Source organism: Falco cherrug, chromosome 12, assembly GCF_023634085.1.
Source record: "Falco cherrug isolate bFalChe1 chromosome 12, bFalChe1.pri, whole genome shotgun sequence".
Classification (NCBI taxonomy): domain Eukaryota; kingdom Metazoa; phylum Chordata; class Aves; order Falconiformes; family Falconidae; genus Falco; species Falco cherrug.
Genome location: NC_073708.1, coordinates 32973656 through 32997520, shown reverse-complemented (window position 1 = coordinate 32997520; position 23865 = coordinate 32973656). Strand labels below are relative to the sequence as shown.

Genomic DNA, 23865 nt, shown 5'->3' with positions numbered 1-23865 from the left:
GCATTTTCTTCTAAAAGCAAACCTGATGAAACAGCCAGTTTGTCCATTATTCAAAACCCAGCATTATTCTGGATTCAAAATTAGAAATTCTAGTAAGTGGCTCTACAGAAAGTGACCCAGAAAGTGTTACAGGGCGTCAGATTCGGACCTTTGAGAGCACAAAGCAGTGCTTAATAGATATCTACAGCTGTCTGGTCAGCAAAAACCCACAACCCAATCCTCACAACCACAGCAGAATGGCAAACCCAGTGCAACCAATTTTTCAGGTTTTCAGTAGCACGTAAGAAAGAAAAAATCCAAACCAATTACTGGCTTTGGCGAGTCTATGCAGTGGCTGACCACTCCCAGAAATGTTCATTTCCCAAATAATGGCCAACAGGCAAAGGAAAAAAAGCTTTAAAACACATCAATACTGTCATTTACATGTGAAGTTTAGACCTTTCAAGATTGTTGATCAAAACTATAGGAACCTGACCAAATGTTTCATTCCTGTTATAGCACTCATTCAGCCAGAAAACTAAAGGAACAGAGATAGAACAATTTCAATCTAGCCAGTTATCCACAGAACTATACTTTATATACAGTTTATTTCACTAGAGATTTTAATTTTATACATAGTATAAAGGGGTATCCTGATATCACACATACAGTTATTTTACCGTACTGTTTAAAGAACCAATTTTTTACATATTACAGTATTAAGTACCATATTAATTAAAACAAGTGATTTTTTTAAAAAACTACATATAAATGGATGTTTATCATATGCACAGTGCAAGAATGGTTTTATATCATTGTAATCAAAAACTGTGAATCTAAAATACAACACTGTGATTTAAAACTAATTTATAATTATGATGCCCTGTGTTGTAGACAGATTGATTAATCTGTGTTTGAATTACCAAGCAATGTTAAATTCCAGACAAACAGCAGCTTATAATTATGATTTCAAAAAGATATCTTCCACAGTAACCCAAGTTTTACAAAACACTGGTTTATCCCTACTTCCAATCTTGACAGTGTCCTAAGGAAACAGAAGAATGGTAGAGATTTCATTTGGAATTATCTGGTAACTAATGCTAAATAAATTCTTTATTACTTTCACACAGGAGACCTTTAAGGAAGATCAAAGAGGCTGAAGATGGAGAGGTTTATGGGCAGAATTATCAGAATTTTAGCAATGGAGTACAGGATTTCTCCTCTGCAAACAGGAAGAAAATACTGTAATATAAATCAGGTTGTAATATTTACAGAAAACAATTGTGGAAAAGAAAGCATTCATAATGTAAACACGTCAGAAACGACTTCTTCATTTTCCCTTTTGCAGAGTGGGGCAGTGGATGAGTATCAGCTAATAAGAAACAGATGTCTTCCTCAGAAGAACCACTTCACCATCACAGAATATATGTGGTAGTTGCTGAGAATTGCTAACATGTTTTCTCCCCTCCCTCCCCCCAAAGTTTCAAGTTCAATAAATAGTAGAAAAATAATCCTTTACTTAAAAATCTTGAGATGCATTGTCCCAGGTTCCATACAGCAATTGTCGGAGGAGTGAACTTTCCATGCGCAAGAGAAACCGCAGAGAAACCAACAGCCTTCCCTCCACCCATCCCCCCACCCCCCCCCCCCGCCACTTCTTAGTCTTCAGCTGCACAGATTTCTGCTCTTCCAGTTAAGGAAACCAAATCATCTCTGGCTCTTTTAAGCGCTCTCTCCCCTCTGGGCTCAGCATAACAGGGCTTCCAAAGCTTCAGCTGCTGTATAAACTTGCGTCCCTGGTCCTGGAGATCTAACGTGCCTCCTGCTCCATTTTATTAAATGTTATGTCAGGTCCATTCATCAAGCACGTTTCCCTTTCATTTCAGAGCCAACCTTACATTTATAAAAATGTAAAGCTTTTATACCTAACAGTTTGCTCAGGAAGTTAGTTCAATCGTTCCTGGTGAAAAGCACAGAAACCAAGCTGCCCGTTGCCGCATGGATCATTGTTCACAAGTTCGGTTTCTTTTGTCGTTGTTCATTAGCATTCTGCATCCACAGTGTGTACCGTGACTGCAGCCTGTAAGTGGTGGCTGTGGTGAAGAGTTGGGTGGTGCAACCGGTAGTGGTGAAACTTGTGACTCAACAGGGCAGCTGTCTGAGGCGGTGTGTCCAGGTCTAAGTCTTCGTCGTGGTTTCCAACATCAACACCAGCTGACAACGGGTCATTGTTGCATGGAGGGTTTTCACTGTCTTCTTGAGGGCTCATAGTGCTGTAACCTAGAGTATTAAACATAAATATTACAAAATAAATATATATAAATATATCAAAGAAATCAGCAGGGCAAAGAATTAAAAGCAAGACTAAGAGGTCAATATTCCACAGTGCTGACTGCTGCACCCTTCATGGAATCAGACACAGGCAGTGCTTTATAGAGAATAAAACAATTTTCCTTAATTCACAGAAAAAGAAAAAAACAAAACCACCCTCTCCTGTAAGTTCATAATGGATCCCTTTCCCTGTTGCCGCCTTTGTTTATGGACTTTGGGGACCTGTGGTCTGTACCACCCCAAACAGTAAAACACACTCACATGTTCAACAGTTTGTTATGGCAGGATTGCTAGCACTGATTTTAAAAACAAATTATTCTTTTTTTGGGGGTGGTATCTTTTCAGATATTATTGAATTTTTACAAAGAGACAAGAAACAGGCGGGTTCTACTGCTGTTACCTCTGTTCCTATCAAGCTACACTTTGCTAGGAAGGACTGCCAGCTATCGTATCTGGAAGCAGCAAAACTTCTTCACATCATCCTTACAATCACAGTATTATATTTTTAAAAGGAAAAGAGCACTTTTCACCTCTTATTTGCAAAAAAACAAGCATATGTTTTTAATGCTGGTGAGCTTTCCACACAGTTAAGGAAATCTATTGAATCCACATGGGAGGCGTTTCACACAGCAGGTCCGTTAAGCCGAACAGCGCTGATGCTTGCAGCTAAGCACGCGCACACAGCACAACTAACTCAAGGCTCTCCTGTGGCTAAAGTATCTGCTCCTGGAGAACAAACCTAGGTCAGCTGTCTATAGGCATAATAAGACATATTCACTGGATATCCTAAGGAAATTGTGTCACTAGGAAGCTAACAGCTAACCTTTGCAAGACAAAATTGTGCTTTCTCAGCGAGGAAGCTGTCTTGTAACAGGCCCCTCAGACATTTTCTGTTTCTTTTGAAGCAGGTGCTGGTAGTTACTATGAGATTTGAATTTACCACTGGAACCAGCTGTTACCACCCAAAATCAGTCTGCGGTACAAACAAAACCACCTCAGTATTTCTAAATGCAAAAAAAAAAAAAATGAAATTTAAAAAGGAAAAAGATCTTGCTTTCATTAGAAAAATAATCCTTCTCAGAAAACTTTGGCTAAGAACTGAAAAAACACTAGCGCTTCTAAGCATCTCAGTCAGGTTTTCAGCTTGAGACACCTAAAAAAAATGTGTTAAAAATACCGGGCTAAGTACCCACAGCTGGTTCTCACTTGCCATGGCCTGAGTCATGGCTTCTAGCTGGCAGAGAGGAACTGGGGAAGAAGACTGGGCAGCCCTTTGAAGAAGATGGAATTACAGAAACTAAACATAGAAGCAGACATTTCAGAAATAGGTAGACAGTTACCCTGCTAACCCTGACACGTTGACTAGAAAGATGGGAAGGATTTGCTAGGTCTACAAAAAATGGAGCAAAAGGAGCATTAGTCTAGCAAATCTGCCTCAGCACAGGTAATCTGACCCCAAATCCAGGGTAATTCCTCGCAGAGCAAGATTGCCTCTCAGACATCTGTTCAGCGACGCTCCAAGGCTTTGGCCTTCCGATTGCCAGTCTCTCAGCAATTCCATTACTGCAACCACTGTCTTAATAATTGAACAGGTCTGCTGTAACATATCCAGCCACTACCCCAGGCAGCTAGAGCTGACATCTGTGGCAGACTGCCTTGTCTAACCCTCCTCTTAATTTATATTAAGACTCTTCATGAGTCAACAGCATTACACCCTTCTAACAGCTTTCAGGATTTAAGACGACTTAGTCTCAGGGCACGACAGACATATCAAAAGTCCCTCAACCTAAACAGGGTTGAAGTGTGTGTGCGTGGCAGACATATATGGCTGAACCCCCTTCATCACTATACATGTACGCAGTTAACATTGATCATTACTTGCTTAAAGGAGACGTAAGAGATCCTCTGCGGTGATGCTATGGACTGGCTGTGCAACAGAGGCAGCACCCGGTCTCTAAATCCCTGCTTGCTTTACCCCAGCAAACGCAGGCGTCCAGCATGTGCTGCTAGAACTTTATGAAAGATGTGTATGTCACATCAAAGAGAAGAGCAGCAGAGATGCTGACTTGGGTGCAAGGGATTTTCCTTCTCTCGTTCGGTAGGAGAGGTCCATGGTCTCAACTGAACATGTGGATTGTTAGGGCTGGCAGCGGAAAAGGAGCGTGGTAAATGTAGCACCATTTCTGTCGGTCTGAATTCCGGTCACCCAGCGAAGCTGGCAGAACCCAGAGCCAGCCAGGAGGCGCACGGCACTCAGCTGCTGCTACAGTACCACTCTGAGAAAGCCAGCTCCCTCGCTGGGCAGCGTCATCTGCTGAAGGGTGTCAAAACTGTTTAACTGTGAAGCAATAAGGAGCAAAGGTTTTTGTTTTACTCTGGTTTTAGCAGCCTTATCTGCAACGTGCCAGATATACGAAGGAAACCAAGTAACCACAATGATTAGCCTGGGGCCAGGGCAGTGGTTCAAGGTCTTACCGTGGTCGCTTTCTGTTCCCGATCGCCCCCAGTACCGGCGTCTTCGTTCAGGGCTGTGAGCGTGCCGCTCTATTACCGCTGCTATAAATCGAGTGTTACTAACTGGGAGAGAGAAAAACACAGAACTGGTTTTAAAGAAAGTGCCTTTACTGAATTGTATCAGTGGGACAAATCAGGCACAGGGGAACAGGCTTTCTGCAAACTAGTTCTTCTCAAATACTACTCCTTTTAAGAAGACTGTCAAGCGACAGAGGAGTAGGAGTAAAGAGATGCTGTTTAAGTGTGGAATAGATGAAGATCCAGTCGAACTCATTCACCTCATCTGCTTGGATTAACAGAAGTTAGAGAATTACTGTACCAATGCTAAAGAACCTGTGGCAGCACTGAAAGCTGACTGGAAACTAAAAAGGACTTGGAGAAGCAGTAGATGCAAGCCATGAGACGCAGATATGCTTGGTTTTCGATCTTTGAGTGTTGACACAGTTTCAAATCTTGGGTATTGTTTTAATTCTGCTTTAGTGAGGGCCCAGAGACAAGGGATCTGGTCTGACCCAATTTAGGTGCACCAGCTCATCTTACAGTACACCGGTAATCGTATGCAAAGTGCCGTTTTTACTCAACAGTAAAGAAGTACAAGCATCCCAGATCAAAGCAAATAAAATTTACTGCTACCATGTGTTGAGCGTACATGCCAGCCTGGGCCCCTGCTTTCCAAGGCTGACCACAGGTAAGAGTTTTCCATACCCTGTACCGTCACAATTGCAATTTTTAAGCTCATCAGAACTATTTCTGGAAGTGGTCATGATGGGGGGGCATCAGGGACAAACCTCCTCCACATAAAAAAATGTAATTTTTCAGCATGAAAAAAAAAGGTGCACCAGAAGCTACAGCTTAAGTTAAAATGCTGTGCTGTCACTTTCTACTGCTAATCAGCACAGGGCTTCCTCACATATTTTTAATACTAGCGTATCAAGAAAAAAAAAAGGCTCATTTAATCTCCCCCATCCCACCCCCCAGCAAAGTGATTTGGTACTCACTGATTCCTCTGTCTTCATGGCTGTCGTCGTCTCTCTCGTCCCTATCATTTTCCAGGTTCGACATACGCACTGACATTTCTACACACCATTACAAACAGAAAAATGCAACTGTTAAGAGAAAAATTTTGGATCATCTTACTAACGGCTGTCACCCTGGTAATATAGTGGAAGCATTCTGTGTTACTGTGTGAGGACATGCAGTCTGAGCTTCGTGTGCTCTTTTCCCAAGATAGATGGGGCTAGGGATACCAGGAAAACATCACAGCTCACCTCCCCCTGAAAGGAACAGGCTTTCAAGTTCTGAAGAAAGTTAACTGATTCAAAACGGAGCCAGGATACAATCAAATATAGAGGTAACTAGCCTTGATCACACTTCTCACCCTCTGTATCTTTCTACCAGTACCCTTTCTCCCAAACAGTTCTGTCTCTCAGACTTCAGCGGTTTTATCTATGTATGGATACTCCATAAACATCACACAGACCAAAAACGGGAAACACAAGTTAAAGAAAAGACACGTCCCAAACAGCCCAAGCAGAAAAGGTGTGAAAACTGTAATACTCCCCAAAGCACCGCCCTTGTGCAGAAATACACAACTGGCATGCTGTGACAAGGCCCGGAAAGCTGTGAAGCTGGGCTTATCATTGCAGCTCTACAAAAAGTGTAACTTCAGCTTCCTGACAAGAACAGCATGTTCAGGTTTTTGGGCAGGCTCTCCTCAGGCGGCAGCAGGTCTGGCTGCACCAAGGAGAGTGCACAAAGCACCCGGGATAAGACTTGACTATAAGAGTTGGCAAAAGGGAAATAAAATGGGCTGAAGCATTGAAACAAAACCAAAGAAAGAGGGTTTGGATTTTTTTGTTTGCTTAGTTTTGGGGGTGTGTGTGTTTGGTTCTGGTTCTTGGTTTGTTGGTTTTTTTTTAACGCCCACCCTACTATTTCTCTCTCAAGAGTTATCAGCTCACCCTGGGCAGCCAAAGGTGACATGTGCTGGTGACTCCTCCGATGTATCTGGTGGCGATATGCGTATACTGCTAGGACAAGCACCATAATGCAGCCCATAATGCCTCCAGCCACCGGGCCAACCGGTGCACTTTTGATCATGTTCAGAGTGATTACCTCATCTCCTAAATCAAAAGGGACAAAACAGAGGAAAACCACCCATTAACGCTCTGCAGAAAGGTTTAAATCAACATCTCTCAAGATTCAGAGATGATCCTGAAGGTTTTCTGGGTGCTTAACTGCGCACACACAGGACGGCACACTTTAAATTGAAGAAATTCAGAGGGGGTATATCTTAAAGACACAAACGTACAGCTACACCCTGTGGTGACTGAGGTACGGACTTTGCAAGGATGGTGAAGCAAAGACCTTTATCCTTAGTTACATCTTTTATAAGTTTATACCCTGCACACACGCGCTGCTAAAAGCTTTATTATTGGTCAAAGTCTACCACCCACGTGCCCAGCCACTGTTCACTATAGGCTACTCTCTGCTGTTCATGCTGCCTCCTCATCTTCCAGAGGTGAGATCACACTCCTCCTTTGTTTCTGTCTCATCTGGCTTTCTTCTCACACTTCCTCAAAGTTATTTACTTCTTTGCTCACGGTCACAGCTGCACATTATCAATGTCAAACCCACCGTCTCCATACTCTGTAACATGCAGCTACACATCGATATTTTCAAAAACGTGATACTCACAACAGGCCTGATGCTACCTCTTTACTGCTTGATGCACTATTTATGCTAATTCACCACTCGCGAAAGAGATAAACATGTCACGTGAAGCATGCTCTGACACTGAAAGTGCATGTTATTGAATACAAACAGTTAAATGCAGCGTCTGTTCAGAAAGGCAGAGTTACCTATTGCTCCCAAGTCATCCACGTACGGGCTCTTTGCTCCCACAATGCCGCCAAAGCATTCCTTCTGAGGGGCACAATAGGACTTGTCCAGATGGGTCTTCCCATCACTGTCTACCATACACCACTCGCAGTCCAACACCCCAAAGCAATCCCTGAAAATTAAAAAGGAAAGCGTTCACTGCTTTTCATTTGACATGGCTCAGTCTGTTTTAGAACTGCAAGACAGAGGGAGGCCAAAATCATCCATAAACCCTCATGCACATAACATTTGGCCACAAAAAGCTTCTCATTAAAATGCTTAAGTGCCACAAGGGAAGTTGTTATACAGGGAAGCTGCATCTTCAGTATGCATCCTCCAAGCCTGCTTGCTTTGCTTTTTTCCTCCGTTCCTCAGCCTGAGCAAAAGAACAACCTACTTATAACGCCTCCAACATGACATTTCTCAGCATGGCGAAATCTGACTACAGTTCCACCCTTTTTCTGCACTCCTTTGGAAGATGGAAGAAAGGATTTGGAACGTCTGGTCAGAGCATGGCATGTTCTAGCAATCTCAGCTCCCTGGAGACTGCTCATAACTAGCAAAAAATAAGCCCCCAAGCTTCTCTACGTAATGCCAGGAGTAGAACAGAGAAGCAGGAAACCAGAAGGGACATGCAGCTACCACCTCTAATGTGCTCCAATGTTACCACCACCAAAGCTCCGTCTACTTTCTGTGAACACATTTCTCTGGGAGGCGGACAAATGTATCAGCGCTATCCATTTTGCAAAAAGGTAGAATTCATTGTCCTTTCAACAGCAAATCTTCCACATGTACAGCCCTTGGATGTGAGAGTCACAGAGCGTGATGGGAAAGCCGTTTGTTTGCCATTAATGGTGTTACGCGACTCAAATGGGAATACTGAGGTCTGTTTCTGCACTGCAGCACACCATTGTCATTGCTCTGTGCTGTAATATTTCATCCTGGCATCACACTTTTTTTTTTTCCCCCTCTCTAAAATGTGTAAGGAAGAGCTATTTTAATGGAACTATTTCAAGAAGATGGTACAACTCGATAGATGCAGAACGCCACTTTACCCGCTCTCTGTTCTCTGATTGCACTGCGTGTTAATACACTGCGGGAGAGCATCCTGCAGGCTCGGATCGATTGCCGTGAAAGTCATTGGCTCCTGATGAACTTCACAACTCGGATTCCTACATCGGGGCAAAAAGTAAAGCCTTGTATTATAAAAATAGTCAAAGCACAATCAAGGAAAACTATCATGTTCACCTATGACACATCATCTGCTTAATTATATTTAAATTACTGTCTATTCTATCCTCTATCACCTGTACGTTAGCATGAACAAACAAGTAATTTTGTTAATTAGCTTCTGTACCGTGCTGTGCCTTTTTGGAGGAGGCTGGTTCTCACCTGCTCTCGGCGTTGGTGAGGTTGCCGGTACATTCATTCACCTCCAGAGGGCACTCACAAGGGCACTCGCATTCGTTCTGTTCCATTCTTCAGGGGCAGAAAACACACAGAAAAATGCATCAGACATTGCAGGATGATTTTAACCCCTCAGTGCAGCTCCGGAACAGCCGTTCACCACGGAGAAGGCTGTTCAGTAACCTTTCTCGTCCTCCCAGGAACACAGGGATCGCTCTGTTCTGCACTGGGCCTGAGGGCAATGCCATCAGAGCGCCTCTCTGGCCTGTTACCCATCCCCTGAAAGGTCAAATGAAGACAACCGCTGGACAAGTCTCAGATCTAGACACAAAGATCCAGCTTGCCAGTGCAACAAACATGTAACGATGCTGGCGTAGGCAAAATCTCCTGCAAGCGCCAGAATCCCCTCAATCAAAAACTACACCAATCCACATAAAATCGCAGGTACCGATATGCCAGCACAAAGGGCCTGACCCACAGCTAACTGACCCTGAGAAACCGAACCTCTCACAGTCTTTTACCACGTCAAGAACAACCAACCCGTGCTTTAATACACTGATGATATGGCAAATGATTAGAGGTATGCTATGTCGCTGTCCTGCTTTCGGCTAGGATAGAGTTTATTTCCTTCCGCATCGCCGGTTTTGGATTTAGTATGAGAATAATGTTGGTAACGCGCCGATGTTTTAGTTGTGGCCGAGCAGTGCTCGCTCTAGCTCAGGGGCTTGCCAGGCTCCCCCTGCCCAGCCAGCGAGCACCTGCACAGGGAGCCGGGAGGCAGCGTGGCCAGGACAGCTGACCCAAACTAGCCAAAGGGCTAGTCCATGCCGTACGATGTCATGCTCGGTATATAAACTGGGGGAGCTGGCTGGGAGCCATCATTCACCGCTCAGGGACTGGCTGGGCATCGGTCAGCAGGGGGTGAGCCCTTGTATTGTACATCACTTGGGGTGGGGTTTTTTGGGTTTTTTCCTCTTGGATTTTATCCCTCCCTCTCCCTCGCCTCTTCATTACAATTATTATTGCTGTTGCTGTTCTTACTATTTTTACTTTATTTCATTATTAAGCTGTTCTTAACTCAACCACTAAAACCACAGGTTTTACCTTTTTCCGATTCTCCTCCCCATGCCACCGGGCCAGGGGCAGTGAGTGAGCAGCTGTGTGGTACTTAGCTGCCAGCTGAGGTTACACCACGACAGACACCACGCCTCTCACAAACAGCACATGTGAAGTAACTATTCTGTTTTCACTTCAGCTTTGCACTGCATGTTTTCATTTAGCTTATAAAAGAAATGTGCTTTTATGAACCTTGACTCAAGAAAGAGGGAAGCAGTAAATGCCTGGACCAGCCCGTTCACTTCCAATCTCTTGCTCACCTGTGGCAGTTGAGGCAGAGTCTGTCTACCATACTGCAGGCACAGAAGGCGAGTGAATCGCAGGTCTCATTGACAATTCCCACGAAGGCGTTGGTGCCTGGGATTCTCGTCAGCCTGTACTTGGAGCAGTGACTGCCGTGCACAAGGTTTGTCAGATCACCCTAGGTAAAAAACAGATAGTATCAATGGTGTAGCGAGAAATATGTTGTTTTAGGGAGTGGGACATCTTCCCTTTTCCAAGGAAACCTACAGAACTGAGGGAACACACATGCACGGGAGCACCACCTTCACAAATACGAGGCTTACAAAATTGTTCATCCAGCTGTTGAGCTTTGCTTCCAAGCCACTGCTGGGTGGAAAGACTTTGCTGAAGATAGAAAAAAATAGGCTTAGCTTATAAACACTATGAGGTGTGGCAGCAGCACTGAGTCCGATATCCCGTCAACAGCAGATTACGTTTCAGTCCTTCGCATCGCTCACCAGCCCAACCCTGCAGTGCCAGCCATCGGTGACCTCCGCAACGAGGCTCTGTGCTGACAGGAAGGCACCATCACAACTTGTGGAAAACTTCCTGGCACATGTAAGAAAAATGCACCACAGCACTGTACAGCTGTGATCTATTTGGTAGGCAGATTCATTCCTGGTTCCTATTTGCATGCCACCGTCTTAATTTTTTGCTCTGTCCTATACAATTTCCTTTACAGTAGTACACTTTCTATTTTGCATTTCAAGTGTGGGGAAAATGTTTAAGCCTACCTGACATAAATCAACCTATTCTGATATAACTTTCAAATAGTTTTGACACTCATATCCCACCTTCTCCTCCCTGTAATAATTGAAAAGTATTACTTAAAGAGCAGCTTCTCTCACAGAGTGTAACGACTTCTGAGTAATCCTGCAGGGGCTGATCTGTGGCACTGCGACCAGCATTCACGGCACAGCGAGAGGACAGCCCCTAGCTTAGACCTCTTGGCATGGCTGAGCGCAGGAGGAAGCTCATACATGACCTGTGGGGCCTGCAGGGCATTCAGGTGTCCAGAGACTGCAGTCTGACAAACACTACTCTGTGAATGCTCACGTGCATTGCATCCGTAAATCCATTTATCTGGACACCTAACTAAAAGGTATCAGAAACCCTTACTACCCGTGTCACAGGAGGACGTTACACTGGTCAGAGTGGGAAGCCAGAGGTCAGGTCAGAGGATCCAAAGTAAAAAATCCCAACTACTGCTGGAAAGTCCTCACCTAACAACAGAGACCCGCTCTTATTTTCATGATGCTGGATGAGACTCTGCAGACATCAACCACAGCTGGCCGGCGATCACATCCGTAATCCCTTGTATGTCAACTGACTCCTCGTGCGAGTACAGCTTGTGCAGTCCAGATCGCTGATTTGTGTTTGGAGAGGGCGGACGGAGGCCAATCCACACGGAAGGCTGGCTTCCAGCCTCAGCTGCGGATCCTGGCAAGCATTTGCGTTTCCACCAGAAGAAACCCAACCCAACCAAAGTACGCTCAAAAGCAAAATAAAATAGAAAAACACACTTACCACTAAGCTGGTATTAAATTTATAAAACCGCTGAACTGTTCTGTCACTGAAGCTGTTGCAGAGGTTTTTCTTGACGAAGTTTGGGTGGTTCAGAATGTCATTTGCTACCAGAGGTTCCTAGGCAAAAACCATAGGATTTTACGCCTTTGAAGTCAGACACGAACAGCAGCTTCTCTGCAGTCCTTAGACCTCAAAAATTAGAAAAGGTAGGAATAACCCACGCAAAAAGGAACCAGACCTTGTGCGTAATGTGCTGTTGCTCCACCGGTGCGTGTCCCTTGGGATCGATGAGCGTTGGGTGGGCCACAAGGTACCCTCTGTCCTCCATGATAAAGCACCTGCCCAGAACAAACAAAGCGGAGAGCCTCCCATTAGACCTCCTCGGGCTTTCGAGAAACACGGTGAAATAAAACATGATCGGAAACGTACAGCTAGAGGAAGGATTTTTAAAGGCTTCTGTTTACTAAAATAACAGGGACATTAAACAAATTCACTGCAAAATATCTGTAAAGAATACGTTGGGGATTTCCCTGAAGCTTTTAACTCTGTCACTGTTACAACAAGCCTGGACCATTAAGGACTTGAAAATGGAACTGATTAGAAACAGAAAGGAAAACTGATCAGTGCGTTGTCTTGTCTGATTGAGGAAGATCCAGAAATAAATGAAGCATAATGAACTTGGAAAGCTTTAACAGTTTATTAATCTACTACGTTACTAATTAAACAGAGATTTCACACTCTCCATTAATGACCTCCCGCTTTAGAATTCAATTTTAAACAGAGAGATAAATCACTCCTGTTTCATTCTCAGCCTTCCCAACCTTTCCTCTCCCTTTTCAGCTCTTCCCATTAGTTTCCCGTGTGATCTCAGGGAAATGATGTCAGATCCGTGCCCTTATCTAGAAAGCAGTGTGCTGCGAGGTTTTAATCCGTAATGTTTTTGGCATCTCCCGTTTCCATAGCCGCAGACAGCTGCGCTGGGGAAGGCGTAGGAGCGAGTGGCACCGGGGACAGCACAGCCTGTGCCAAGATCAAGAGAATCGGTGGCCGCAGAAGGGAGACGGAGGAGGTTAATGTGACCACTCCGTGCTCCCGAAGAGCGCAGTGGGGTAGCTGCCCCACTGCCCCGGCCTCCTGCCTGGTGGGCACTTCAGGCAGCGTTAAAGCCTGCGATTCCCATGGCAGTCTGCTCTGTAAAGTTCTACTTACATCGGCTCACGGAGGGCGGCAGCAGACAGAATGTAAAGCAATCAGCACAGGATAGATGGGACCGCACACTTTAAGTACACAAAGGAGTCATTAAAACTTTTAGTTGGATGGGGTTTTTTTTACTGCCCCAAACTGTTTGGGTTTTGCATTAGAAGTTCATGTAGTGATGTTGCTTTTTCTCTTTTTTCCGAAAGATGCTATAGGAAACAGGAGAATGAGTAGGCTCGTGACTACCCCAGAATAACTGCAGAGAGAAAAGGCTCAGTAGATACATCTAAAACAAAATGCCAACGCCTACCAGACAGAATAGTTGTCCCTTAATACCTGCGTGCATTTTACACAGAGGCCATAAGCATTAGATCCGGCTTCTACATTAGAAATGTCTAACAAAACTTTTAATAATACGCTTGAAATTCCTCATTTCGGGAATGCAGAAACAGAATAAAGCATCTGACCCCATTGACTATTAGTAGTTTTTAACTGAAATGAAAGGAATGCCAAACCAGAAATGCTGATTGTTTTTTTTTTTTTTTTAGTACACCATAAAATATATAAAAAAATACCCAAATCAAAAAAGAACTGTGAGGATGACAGAAACCCACTTCCCTTCCTAAATTTAAGGTTTAAAAACAAAGAAACAACAACAATGCCCAAACCATGTTAGTAACTTACTCTAGATTCAAACCAGAGTCTACTTCTGCCCCTCCCACGTGATTTTTCAAAAAAAAGGGTAAAGGGGAACAATTAAGATACACGTAAGTCTAAATAAAATTAGATACTTCTGAGACTTCTGACTATTGCTGTGCTATATATTTCTGAGAAAAACGTAACAAAAGTTTATTTTATTAACCACAGTTAAAACAAATAGAGATGATACATCATTATTACATGCTCACAGTAACCAAGTAAGTAAAATGAAAACAAACAGAAGTGAATAGGAAATGTGTTCATAACATTTTTTTTGCCCAGGATTTCAGTGAAGTCTAAATATAACCGAAAAAAAATATCAGTCATCTACTGTTTTCATATTCCTGCAGACTGTTTACTTGGCTGATGACAGTTTGATCTTGAGTAATAAAAAAAGTCTACATAATCTTTATGAGAACAAGTAGTACAAATTTTAGTGGAAATAAGAGAACATACACTGAAAGTAACAGATTCCTAGAGTAAGTTAAGTCCAAAAGTACCTCTGGGTCTTTCAGTTAAAGAGGGAAGAAGAAAAAAAAAAAAAAGGCTTGAACTATTTATTGCCTGGAAGGAAGGGTTTACCTGATTTTGTTTCCTCCGTCTTGGTTACACACTGGCAACAGATCCATGAGAACTTTGTAGAAGTATCGCAGGGTGAAGTCAATGCCCATTACTGCCACTGAATGTCCTGAAGACATCTGTGCACTGCAAAGAGGGGAGGAAAAAAAGGAAAAAGGCTTTCATGGCTGTATTAATAATTACTATTTTAATTACTTAGTTTCCTGCTTTAAAAGCAGACTGGCTTCCCTGGCATATAAATGACCAGCTCAAATCCACACCTCCACACTGAAGCTCAGTTCACCCCGCTTGTGTTTAAATCAACAGTCTGAGCAGCTGTGAAGGGAGAGAACAGCATCTTAACAGTGTTAGTTATTTGCTGCCACTCCTGAAGTCTCTCCACAAAAATTGCACCTCATTACAACCAGCATGTGGAAGAGACAGGACCCAGCCCAGGACTGGATCACACCCCAGAACTGACCCTTCTCCCTCGACCCTTACATACACCCCCACCACCTATACACATTCAGTATTTGGCAACACAAATTAGGACTAAAAATTCCCCACCCGCACAAATGAACGCAGGACGCAGCTCCTGCACTCCCAGCACCTGAACCCCCACCGCGTCAGCGGGGGTTATGTTCTGCACTGCTCCTCTGCTCAGCCCCCAGCATCACGACCTGACTATGAAGCTGCCACAAACATTTTGCTAAATCCTTAACATTCCAAAGTGTAAGAGTGATTACGAATTTCAGCCAGAAAATAGAGGAAAATCGTATTTATTCGGGTGGGTTATGAAAATGGATGATATGATGTGGTGGTGTACGGTAGCCTGCGGCTGGACCGGATGACGAGGGAATCTGTCACTCCTCCACTTCTAACGCCCAAATTCTCAAGGTTTGCTTCCCGCAGCACTGCAAAGGCACGGCCAGGCCACGTTAGCTCCCATCCCTGAAGGATGCTAAACGTTCAGCTCATCCTCAAATCGCAGGGCATGCTATTTCGCACCTATGTGGGCTTTATCCCGGTGACCAAGGAGACACCTTTGACTTGCTGGTTTTTAAAATGTACTTTCCTAAGTAATTTTATCTCTGAAGATAGGAATAAAAACGTTTAGAAAAAGAAGATACTGAATGGCACAGCTGGACTGCACAAAGTAGAGGCTGCTGGCGAGACCTTATCGATACAAACCCAACTCTGTTTACTGCACTGAAGTTTGTTTGCTTTTATAGAGGTACAGTGAAGATGTAGTCAAATCTAATTTGCAGATTTAAAAACACAGAATCTAAAAACCCAGATTTGATTTATTTTTAGCATTATCCATTTCACAGAGAAGGAATGGGAAAGAGGATGACAGTGAAGCAGCACAGACACATTTAACTGTATGTGACAAGACATCAAGCTATGAAGTTTCTGCTCTGTCCTAGCAGACAAAAAGCCATTAGGAACGCTGTAAATATTTTAGGCTCATTTTTAAACATTAACTCCTTCTGGTTTGCTGATGCAAGCTACATTAAATAATTCCTTGCATGAATCTTCTATTCCCAGCCTCCAAAAAAGAAGTAAGATATACATAAAATGGGAATGAGAGGTAAACGTCAGTTCCAGATAAACTAATGTTGCTATTTAAACCCACACAGCAGTTTCTAATGCGAGCATGCCTATTAACTCTACTGATTCCTCCCCCACCCCTCTGGGGTTTTTTTAACTAAGATTTCTTTGGGGATTATAACCGCATGTGACTATAAGCTTCTAGAGGTCATATTTACCCAGGAATCACACTCACATCTGCCAAATTTTGTTTAACCATTCTTTAATCATGTTCTAATAACCCACATAAGCTTTAAGTTCCTAAACCTAACTAAACCATCTCTTACCAGATAAAAATCAGAGGTTTGATTAATTGCACTTTTCTTCTTACAAAAGTGCTTATTTATCTTAAGTAAATTCTTCTGTGAGAAGCACCACACAGGCGTTAGGCCTGATAATACTTCTGCCAAAAAAGACAGGCAGATGTCCTGTGGTGGGAAATCCCAAACAAAGCTGAGATGTCTCTGAGGAGAGTAGAAAAGCGGTGTCCTGGGCTCTGCTGGCTTTGTGATCGGTATTTACCAGCGCAACATTAGAAGTCACCTTTGTACTAGCGGGCTGTTTGAGAGTGTGCGCAGAAGCCACATGCTCAGTGAAAGCCTTAGAAAAGGCTCTCTGTAAAAAACAAAATGAGTAACTACGATTTCTGAAACTTGGGAGAGCTTGTGATTGAAAGGTTTAGTACACGTTCTGTGAACTGACCTCCTTTAAACATCCTACATCTCAAACCAAACCTCAGCCTCAGGCTGGGGGCCTGGCCAGGAGGGAGCTTCTGAAACAGATAAATGTCTGGTCCTCAAGGAAAAGCTCATTCCAGTACTGACACGATGATCATAGAGAGACTGAGTCCGCTTCTCCTGGTGGCAATATTAACTGTATTAACATATGGCTGTGATGGCCCTTTAGCTGTATGTGGGGTTTTGATCCCAAAGGCACGGCCGCTGTTTTCACTCCGATTTGTCTTCTGCAGTCCTGTAAGGGCAGTTGAAGGTTTACAGGCTTCTCCTCAGGTGGTTCTTCCTTCTCCCGAAAGCCTGTCCAGAAGGGCTGAATTTAAACAGCCCAGGTGAGGTGCTCTGCCAGTGCCTGGCGTATGGACAACTCTTCCGTTAAATCTGTCTTGTGGCCTGACCTCTACTTGCAGTTAGGTATCTGCTTTCACTTCTTGTTCCCTTCCTAACGTCACACTGGTACATGCAACTTCAGCAGTGGAAGTGTAAACCTCAGGAAATCCAGAGATTAATAGTCTTGATGAAAAACTATTTGCCTACCAGCAGAGAGAGAGCATCTCCCAGACTGCCTAACGGAAGCAGTCCCTCTCCTTCTCCTAGGTCTTTGCCTCGTACACATGACAGCTCATCTCATGGTCATCCAGGAGCACATTCTCACCATTGTTTCTTCTATATGCTGTTATTCTTCATCTATCAGTAAAGTTACAGAATATAAACTATTCATATAACGTGGATTTTTCACCGTGTTTCCATATACTATTTCCACTGACTCTACAGAATGTTATATTACAATTTCACTAAAAGCACTTTAAAACCAGGTTTGGTTTTCACTTCCTGAACATGTACGTATGAGTTGCTCAGCACTTTTCTCTCCTACCCAAAGCACATCTTGATAATTCAAGATGTATTCTAATTTGACACAAACCTCAAAGCACCACTTACCTGGAAGAATGGACTGTGTGACTGATCGTAACGACGTAGCCAGCCCCTCCAACATCTAAGTAGGGACCAGTAAAGGTAATTAGCCCTGGATTAGCCACTGCATGCAAGTACCTGAGGGAAGTCAAAAGAAACGCTCACCATTAGTGAACTTTAAGACAGCATCCTTGATTTTGCAGAAATACAGACAGGCACTGAATTCTGCAGACTGTGAACGATATGCTACCAAATCAATGTTTCTTAATATTAAACAAGTACCTAAGCGTGATTAGGACCCAGGCCTAAAACAGACTAGCCCAATAAATGGTTCCTCAGTACATCCAACTGCATTAAAAACTTCAACTTACTTCTGCACAGGATATGTTTAATATAATTTTAGACTTTTTTTCCCAGAAGAACACATGACTTTATGCCAGCAGAGTCTCAAACGCAAAGCAAATACTGGCAAAATTACTATGTTGCAAACGGAGGAGAAATGACATCCTATAGTAGACATAATTCATGCACAAAAATTGAGAAACACGCAAGCCACGGTCACAGCAAATATCTTTCTACTGTCATGAGAAAGTTTATAAAACACTCCAGTGCTGGCAACATTTTTGTGTGAGAAAAAGCTGTTACTCCGCTTTTCCCTACCCCAGTACACTCAGCTGACTCCAGACAGCACTGTGCAAGCAGCTTAACTGACTTCTACTTTATTTCTAGTGTTTTACCTGCATCTTCTTTCAAAAACGCTACCATCTGGCTTTATATGAAACCCAAGACACTATCTCATGCTGCATATGAAGGCTTTTTCAAAACCACAGCTTGAAAAAATCAGTGAAACGTAAAAGCAAAAAACCTCAAATCCCAAATCCTAAATAAAACAAGAGTGGAAATAATATGGGAGCTTTTAAAATGGAGACAAGGGATTGTAAAGGTACGTTCAGTTTGTTTACAATATGAACGCACCCCATTTATCTCTACTACAAAAGAAAAAAAAAGAAAAAAAGCAAAATTCATCATCTTATGCAAAAACATAAATAACACAAAAAGGAAGAAAACCTGAAGAAAAGCTGATCGGTAGCTATGGCAATGATTTTTTCAGGGAAAACCCGAGTCAAGAGAGCTACAGCATCACCAAGGCCAGGAGCAATTCAGACCCTTCCCCGCAGAGCTGGAGGGTTTGGACCCAGCGCTGGCTTGTGGCTTTCACAGTGTGGCAGCTCCTGGCTGGCTCCTTTCAACAAAGCACAGATGTCGAAACACACTCCAGAGCGCTCTCATGTCTCAGGCTCTCATTTGTAATGTATACAAATACTTCCCCAAATCAGATGCTAGCATCTAATTAATAGTGCACAGTCGAGCCAACAAATTCCTACTTTACGTTAGACAGGAAACCCACTGTAAACAAACAAAGAAACAACCAAAAATGGCACAAGTTGCTGAAAACACTCCCGAATTAGCTAATCCCTAAAGCAGATGCTAATTTCCTGAATATTTATATTCCCATCTGCCATAGGAGGGATATGAAACAGAAACCATCACTTAAAAAGGGTTGAAATTAGAACCAATAAAGGTTTTAACTAGCTGTATTTAAGCACCGAGTCTTTTACCCACGATGAAAACAATTACAGTTAAATAGTTCATTAGCTGGCCATAAAAAAACCCCAGGTTATGAAATCGATACCAAATATCTTCCTTATTGCCCTCCAAGATTATCCAAAGCTTTGATAACGGGACCCTAAAAACTCACCATTGTCTCCTGGTGGGATCAAATGCTTTGTCCATGAGGGAACCGGGGTAAATTCGGAGCACCCCATTGGGGGTTGCTATGTAACGGCGCACAATGTAACTGTTCAGGCTACTCATTTCCATTTGTGTCATCCATTCATCTGTGACGTGACTGGTAGCCATTACTTCATTTCTGACAGAGAACTGCAAAACAAAGGCAGACCTAGCAGGGTTCCTCTAAGACTTGCATGAAAAGATAATAAGCTGCTCACGGGGTTTCCTAAAGAGCCATCGGAGATCATCTAAACTCAATTACTTGTTTAAAGTCGTCTCACACCAGACGGATCTGGCACATTCCAAGCAAAGGAAAAGCTTATTATAATGAAATATCGTTGTCATTATCTCTGCAGCTTCTAGAGTTTGCTTTTTTATTTCATGCAAATATAAACACTGCTGTGCTTGCACACAAAATAGAAAATTCTCATTTATATGCCTAAGAATGCAAAGACATTTCCACTAAGAATTTACTGTAGCTTTAATTCTTCTAGTGTTTATTTCAATAGCTGCTTATCAACTTTTTTCCCCCTCTTGCAGCAGAAGCCCCCTCTCTCCCTCTCCACTATTCTGTGCCTTGAAGGCCCTGGCCAACTCTCCAAGCATGGGAATACCACTCCAAACCACCACTCCATAACCCCCTGAGCATCAGGAGGTGAATGTTGCAGGTACTTCCCCGCCGGGTGAAGGCGTGGGACGTGAGGAAACCAGGGTCTCCAGGGCTGACCAGAGTGGTCAGCACCAAGGACATACCTTGAGGCCAGGGTTGGCAATCAGGCGCGTGTTGTCGCTGAGGTACGCCGTGTAATGCTCCACCATCCGCTTTGTCTCGGGCTGGCTGAGATGTTCGTAAGGAGAAGAGAAGCTGCCCGCAGAGAGCATGACTGTAGGGCTTTCTAAAAATAGCAAAATACGAGAAAGTTAAGGCCAACGAATTGCACATATTGCATAGTAAATGCATTTGTACCACAGAAGGGCATCTGACGTGGCGTCCTAGCTGAGGACACGTGGAAGGAATTACACTGATGCGCTCTTCATTCCTCCGCCTGTTCCTCCAGTCTCCCACTCCTGAGCGTGCAAAGTGCACCGTTTCCTCAGGTCGCGGGCGGACTGTGAGCGAGGGCAAGAAACACCAAGTTTCTGAGCCAAACCAGAGCCCTTACGGCACAGCTTGCCTCCCCAGGCACCCACAAAACTTAGGTTGCACATGAACTATCTTTCTTGCTTCAAAATACAGAAGTGACAAAGTTAGTCCAGTTACTCTGATTTGGTAGGCTTTAGTGCCCCTGCTCTCAACGTCTAAACCATTTCTGAATTACTACTTTTTGAAAGATTACAAATGCTGTTTTCCCTTAAGAGAAGATTTTGTGCTAAAGAAGAAGAAATTAATTATCCGTGTTTAGGTTAAATACAGCAGAGGAAAACAGAACCAAGCACTTTCAGTTACAGATAACAAACAAATGGAGAATTACAAGCACACAAGAGGGAGCTACACCAGAAGTGTAGCTGTCTGGGGTGAGTTTTCAGAACAGAGTAGAAAGCAAATTTTCATTGTGCAGAAACTGCAATGCCAGACAGCTTTTTCTTCTTAAAAAGAAAAATGATTACATTAATGCAGGGCCGAAGGCTGCAAAGAACGTCTTTTCTGAATATTTGACCCATGGAACCCAATTTCCCCATGTGTAATGGTCCCCAGCGGAAAAAATCTCACCGGCCTATGTGAAGTGTTCTGCTTTTATTCACATTCCTCTAAAACACATCACCATACATCCAGCAACCATATGTACTGCAGTCATCACTTATGAACTTCTATTATAGTCCTTCATCTGCTTCCCAGACCAAATATTCTGATGTGATTGCATTTTGCTTTGCATGAAGTTTTTCCACTTGTGAGCTTAGTGCTGTGTTTTGGGGATATTTTCCACTTATAGCTCGTCTTTCTGCATGTAAGATAATCATGACTAGGCACCACATTAAAGAAAGAAAAAAGCTTATGTTTTAAACAATTGGCAAAGCAATTTTGATAGGTTTGTCAAGTTCCTCTGCATCTCTCAAGTCTAATCTCACATGGCTATTCGGGGCACTGCAATATAGCTATGAAAATATCACAACTGTGCCACTAATCCACCATGAGACCTTCAAACCCTGCTACAAACAAAAGCACCTAATTCAGAACTTCTTACAATAGAGCGCAGATCTTACTAAACCCCCCCAAGATTAATACTTAGAAATGAAAGCTTTCAACTTATGATGCTTATATTAAACCCCCCTCTATGTTCTTAGGATATATTAGATTTTTTAAGTTCTCTAGCCTTTCCAGACACTAGAACTTACACTGCCATGGAGACTCGCCCTCTTTCCTCCAGTAATGTTTGAGCAACTACTGAAATTACAGGTAGAGCAGAATCACTTTAGCTTATCAAAAGCAGGAGTGCGTCTGTAACCCAAGAATTTTGAAGCAGTTAAGGAGGGTCTGGAAACCATCACACCACTGAAGCTCTCAGTTTTCCCCAACAGACTTAACTTCCATGTGAAGTCAGATCGATGGTATTAAAATGCTTATGGCAGTGAAAAACTTGCATAAATCCAAAGTCAAAAGAATAGTAGTGCTGCATGACTGGCTAGGACTTCATCCTACTTATTTATCAATAAGCTGCTTTACAGCCAAAAAAAGAGAACTTAGTTTTAAAGCTTGGTGAGACATCTCTCACTCTCTCGACTCCACTTTCTGGGAACTTGATCGAGCAAGAGTCCCAGTGTATTCATCTCGTACTCTGATGAGCAGTCCCACTGTGTTCATCCATGCAAGTGCTCACCATCAAGCAGAGTAGCTATGATCAATGAAGAGCTATAAGAAGGTAACAGCTGATTAGAAAATCAGCCTTGGAAATAAAAGCCTCTCAAAGGGAGACTATTTCCAGGGTTCTGTGAGAAGAGTTGTACTTTCTGCTGCCACACTCTACAGAAACATGCACAAGGTGGTCAAGGTGAACTGCAAGAAAGCTTTACCTAAGGTGGCCAGCTGCTTGAAGTGCAGGCAGGCGTTGAGCTGGCCCAGCAGATCCAGTCGATGATACAGTAGCTTGCTGCTGGGGACAGTGTTGAGATTCTTCAGCTGTTTAACAGGTATTTCTGGCTGTATTACCACAACACACAGGATAAAGGATGTGTCCTGGACCTGAAAAACATAAGCAAGTCATCAAACAGAAACAAAAGGGTGAAGATTTAGCATTCATTCTCCTGTCTTTAATTGCTCATCTCGTCCAGTTCTGGAAGGCAGCACCACACTTTGCCATACTCTCAAGGATCACAGTTTCCACTGTATCTCCTTTTCAAAGAAGCCACCATAGACTTGATCCTACAGAAAACAGAGGGGAGGACTGTGCTAAAGCCACACTGGTCTCCATGCAGGATAGAGACACTTGTCTTCAGTGGTTCGATTACTGCAACCCAGTCCCATACAGCCACATTCTAGACCGTAACCATCTTGTACGTATTGGAGCCACTAAGCTGTAACAAAAAATAATTTTCCACAGCCTATGCACAAAATAAAAATATCTAGTTTTCAGGAAAAAAGATTACATTAAGAGCCTCATTTTGTTGTTCAATTAGCAAATAATTTCTCACACAGTTTCATGGACACTTTTTGAAGTGTCATTAACAGAGGAGAGGCTTCAGTTTCCCACTTGATAAAAACACACTGGTATTCCCTTTATGAAGAATACAGACAAACTAACTCTCGAAAACAAGATCTTATCATTACCACTGTTAATTTTGTGCTACATGTGTCACATGCTTTACTGGTTTGTATACTCTAAGTATCCTATAGTACATTAGACTAGCAAAACTTGGAGCTGCCCAGCTGCTCTGCAAGCCTGTTTGATATTTAATGTAGCATTACAACATTAGAAAATTAGCTCCAGACACCCTCCTATGTGAATTTCTCTTACACAATGACAGATTTAATCTCTTAAAACTGCTCAGCTTAATCTTTCAGGTTGGATTTAACTTAATACTGTGAAATGATCCACAAGTACCCTCCTGAGTTTGTTGGCACAAAGAAGTAGCCAATTATTTCTGGCATCAGTGAAATTCACCTGGATTATAGTTAACCTCAGATTCCATTTTAATCCCTGGGTCAAGATTAGCATTCAGATATGTTCCAAACTGAAGAAAGGAAGACAGCTGCCAGAAGCCCTCTTAAAGCGCCGCAATCGGTAACATAGCCTGCTGCATAAACATCGTACTCCGTTTCAATGAAAGCTTTGATAGGAGTAATGTTTGTAAGAAAAGTGCTACATTACAGCAAACACCATCACTGGCTACGGATACAGTTCTGCAACAAGAC

General features: G+C 43.0%; 1 protein-coding gene across 2 annotated transcripts in view; it reads right to left on the bottom strand.

Annotated features, from left to right (window-relative positions):
* Positions 1-568: 568 nt before the first annotated feature.
* The window catches only part of CACHD1 (cache domain containing 1), a 113140-nt gene continuing 89843 nt past the window's right edge, over positions 569-23865 (bottom strand). The window contains exons 13-27 of one of the 2 annotated variants that reach the window (XM_055724520.1): positions 22527-22695; positions 20271-20413; positions 19486-19667; positions 17754-17864; positions 14515-14637; positions 12275-12374; positions 12037-12153; positions 10488-10648; positions 9097-9183; positions 8760-8876; positions 7686-7837; positions 6786-6947; positions 5823-5900; positions 4786-4887; positions 569-2259 (exon numbers count right to left, since the gene is read on the bottom strand). In XM_055724520.1, the coding sequence (XP_055580495.1) occupies positions 2021-2259; positions 4786-4887; positions 5823-5900; positions 6786-6947; positions 7686-7837; positions 8760-8876; positions 9097-9183; positions 10488-10648; positions 12037-12153; positions 12275-12374; positions 14515-14637; positions 17754-17864; positions 19486-19667; positions 20271-20413; positions 22527-22695 (2043 nt within the window). In that variant the 3' untranslated portion in view covers positions 569-2020. Of the gene's footprint in view, positions 2260-4785; positions 4888-5822; positions 5931-6785; positions 6948-7685; positions 7838-8759; positions 8877-9096; positions 9184-10487; positions 10649-12036; positions 12154-12274; positions 12375-14514; positions 14638-17753; positions 17865-19485; positions 19668-20270; positions 20414-22526; positions 22696-23865 lie in introns of those variants that run through there. The other variant, XM_055724521.1, reaches the window with a different exon arrangement.